The sequence below is a fragment of the Bidens hawaiensis genome, unplaced genomic scaffold, assembly GCF_021521415.1.
Source record: "Bidens hawaiensis isolate Kalapana, Puna unplaced genomic scaffold, B.hawaiensis_p1.1 tig00011408_1, whole genome shotgun sequence".
In the NCBI taxonomy this organism is placed as follows: Eukaryota; Viridiplantae; Streptophyta; class Magnoliopsida; order Asterales; family Asteraceae; genus Bidens; species Bidens hawaiensis.
Genome location: NW_027491887.1, coordinates 159241 through 163053, shown reverse-complemented (window position 1 = coordinate 163053; position 3813 = coordinate 159241). Strand labels below are relative to the sequence as shown.

The following is a 3813-nucleotide window of genomic DNA, read 5'->3' as shown; positions in this document are numbered from 1 at the left end:
CCCAAAGATAGAGTTACAACACATCTAAGGATAACCGAATTAACACATATCCGATGCAAAGTAAGCAAATTCATATTTGACGAAAGAGGACGGAGCCAAATTGGCAAAAAAAAAAAAAAAGACTCGCTTAAAACAAGCATATTAAAGCCACGAAATATGAACAAGTACACAGCATTAACAGGTTGTCGAACTCTCATAACCAAATTTGTAGGCATAATCTAGATCTAAATCCATGATTTTGTTCCTGGTTATTTTTTCCCTAATTTTGTAACCATGATCTAATTCTTTTCTTCAGTAAAATGTTATTGGAAATCAGGCACCGAAGATCATATACAAGAAAACACAGCTTAAAAAACTGTAACTCAAAACTCCTTTAAACGTATCCTAAAAAAAAGATAAACACAATGAACTTAACTAAATCGATCGAACTCAAACTCAAACTCAAACTTTAATAATTATAAAACTTTATCATCATCCTTCAAATGTCACTATATTTTTAATTTTTATTTGTATTTATTTACATTTTGTGTTGTGAGTCAACTTTCCAAGATTGATTTAACCATATCAAGAACATGAATACATGCTAATACTATTTCACAAAATATTCTCTTATATTCATCACAAACTAATTAGGCACTCTACTTTCCATCTTATATCTATAATAATAATAATCACTTAAAAGTCATATAATCCAAACAAGACATGTAACATGTTACAACACTTCAACAACAGGGACCATATAAGTCGACATCTTCGTTAACTTGTCGAGAAGATCCATAGTCAGCATTGACTCCCGGGCCCTAGTCCTAACCACGTGTCGCGGGTCACAATCTACCGCCAACGGCTCAACCATCGGCATAGATGTTGTGCGTTCAACCACTCTAAGCCACTTAGCCTCCATGTACCGTTGCTTCCTCCACGGCCCCAAATGCATTTTCTTCTCTTTCATGCATCGTTTAGCCGCGTTACTCATTATTTTAATAACCGTTAGTAACCTCTCAACTTTACCAACGAACACCTCGGGCAGCTTCGATACAAGACCGTTGTATTCGTCACTTCCTTTCTTCATTTCGAACTGGCCACGGAAATCTAACTCGATGATCACTCGTGTCTCGGTTTTCTTGCGGTTCGAGTTGTCGATCACGTCAATATATGTGTGTTCACCTGTGAAATAATGATAGAAGTTAATTAGAAAATCATGATAATTATGTAAACGAGATCCGGGTTTTAAACTTTTAATATTTTTTTAGGAAACGTAAAAGTACATAAAGTTTTATTAATAAAGAAGTTAAACAATACAAAGTTTTACAAGTATTGCATTGTTGGATCATTTAATAACAAATGATTCCATAATATATGTTATTATGTATATTATTAATTTAATTATTTTATTTTTTTAATATCCAGTCCGATTATAACACGAGTTCTAACATGGTTTTATTATTAAACGAATTAAAAAATACAAAATTTTACGAAAGAGGTAAAAATACAAAAGTTTACATGTACGACAGTACAACAAAGTTTTATTTATTTAAAATAATAATTCAGAACTTTGTTTCTTTATACCTGGTTTGGTTAACATCTTGCTATATCGTTTCGTGTACTAATACAATGCTCTTTTTTTAGTAGTTAAAAGATAATAATTAAATTTAACGTGATTAACCCAACATTTCTAGAGAATAACTTTATGGGTATTAATTTAGGATAATTCATATATGGTAATGAATAAGAATTAATTTTCTATATCAAGTTATTTAATATAAAATAAATACCTGATGGGATATCTGATGAGCTCTTCCATTTGGACTTGCAAATGGCTGAATTAAAACCGGAATTTTGTAACCTTCGGCAGATTTCTCGCATATGGCAAGTTCGACAGCCGCCGGAAACATGTCTCGAGCAAGAACATACATTGTCGGCCGTATCTAGTTCCGCAAGTACTTCCTTTGTTGTAGTTCGGATCCTAGATTCTAAGGATGTTGTTCTGAACAACGTGGCCTGTGACAAAATTGATCAAATTATTAAACGTCTAGATTTTGTTAAATTATTTAAATGGTTAAAAAAACTTAAAAATATATAAAACTTACATGTAAATTTTGATGTTGAGTTTCCCAAAATTTAATCTTGGCATCGATCTTTTCGGATTTTTCATCCTCTTCATCGTCAGTGTAGTGAAAATTGTAGGTTTCTGGGGACGATAACAACGTTGTATCGTCCTCTAGAAACCTGAATATGGAACCAGACAGCTGGATGCCCTGTTGATCACCAAGGTTGTCTCCACCGCTATAATCGTGGCTCGGTGACAAGACACGGTGGCTCATCGGAATTCTGGTGGTGGCTCCGCCCATGGATCGGCCTACCCTTACACGTTATATTTAATATTTTTGAACGTTTTTTTTTTGGTTGCGATGGAAAGAAATAATAATGAAATAGGGTGGTTATATAGGATGGTGATTGACTGCCACGTGGATATGTTGGTATTTGATGGTTTTCATCTTGACGGACGGTCTAAGATGGTGGGCCCAACAGCTTGGATCCACGTCAGTATTGAGTCAGTAATTTCTGTAGGATATATTCGAATATTCGGAAATTTGTTTTTTCTATTTTTTAATTACTCAATAAACCTTTAGGTTTTGCATTTTGGCTTTTAAAAGGTTTTAGGTTTTTAGGGACTTGTAAAAATGACCATTTAATGAAGCCATAAGTTTATAACTTTGATCCGAGTTCAGTCCGATAATCCTAAAAGAAACACGGTTAGTTATGCGTGTAAAAAAATCGAACATATACGAACAAATCATGCTTGCTTGTATTTAAATCGAACAGGTAAAGGATCACAAACACGTAAACGAACTTATTTTATTATATGATCCTTATTCATGTTAGTTTGTTAACAAAACAAGCGTGTGGGTATTGTTTGTTCGTAGATATTTAAAAACCTTATAAGCTAACATTAATAAACACAAAATGGATAATAAAGAATGTGAGATTGTAAACATTGAAGAGACCGAGACTCGTGTGTGAGACATATGTGGAAATAATTGATTGAGTTGATACTCACGTTTTCTGACCTTATTAATTAAAATATATTGATCGCCCGATGTCTTTAAAATCTAAAGTAGATTGATTGGCAATGATTACAAAATCTGAAATTAACTAACGTTTCAACTCTTAAATTAGCTTGAACTCGACTTAATAGATTTGGTAATAAACCTAGTCTAATTAATAAGTTAGAAAACAAAAACTATCCAAATGAACGAACATAAGCAAATTTCAAGAACCTTAATAAAAGAAACGCCACATGTATTCATGCCCTCTTATTTCTAAAAGGGACAAAGCAATCTGTTTAAGTACATTCATTTGCTAATGAAACCCTCGTAAACGAACTTCTCTTCAAACTCGTACGAGTTACGAATTATGCATTAGACGTTCAGTTCGCTTATAGCCCAACAACTAATATAATTCTTAAAATAGTATATTCGCTGCTAAAAGAAGGTAATAACGCATTATATTCTTCCAAGGGTTATAGAGATAAGCTTCATAGATAGGTGGATGTGTACGTAAAAATGTAAAATAACTCAAGGGTGCTTTATTAACTTTCGAAACTATTACCTTACCAACAATAGTTTCTACTCTCTCCAAAAACCAACTCACTACCATTAAACTGTAACTAGCTTAACCAGATGTACACTATGCATCAAAACTTGTACAATCTCATCATTTTAGTAAAAAGAGTCATGTTCAAAAGTAATTAGAATTATACAGAAGGTATATTCCCGTTTTGTATCTATATACAGTGTGAGCCCTCGTGCTGAG

General features: G+C 33.0%; 1 protein-coding gene across 1 annotated transcript; it reads right to left on the bottom strand.

The window, feature by feature from the left end:
• Nucleotides 1-645: 645 nt before the first annotated feature.
• Nucleotides 646-2469, bottom strand: LOC143537810 (uncharacterized). The gene is made up of 3 exons (XM_077031494.1): nucleotides 2088-2469; nucleotides 1773-1998; nucleotides 646-1164 (listed from the first exon to the last, which is right to left on the bottom strand). The coding sequence occupies exons 1-3, from the start codon at nucleotides 2346-2348 to the stop codon at nucleotides 713-715; spliced, it is 939 nt and encodes a 312-aa protein (XP_076887609.1). The 5' UTR covers nucleotides 2349-2469; the 3' UTR covers nucleotides 646-712.
• Between the last annotated feature and the right edge of the window lie 1344 nt (nucleotides 2470-3813).

Bases quoted from the DNA above. Each gene is read 5' to 3' on its own strand.
- LOC143537810 (XM_077031494.1), bottom strand. From the start codon at position 2,348: ATGGGCGGAGCCACCACCAGAATTCCGATGAGCCACCGTGTCTTGTCA. The intron at 1,999-2,087 runs GTAAGTTTTATA...ATTTTGTCACAG, and splicing joins CTCAACATCAAAATTTACAT to GCCACGTTGTTCAGAACAAC. The intron at 1,165-1,772 runs GTATTTATTTTA...ATTATTTCACAG, and splicing joins CTCATCAGATATCCCATCAG to GTGAACACACATATATTGAC.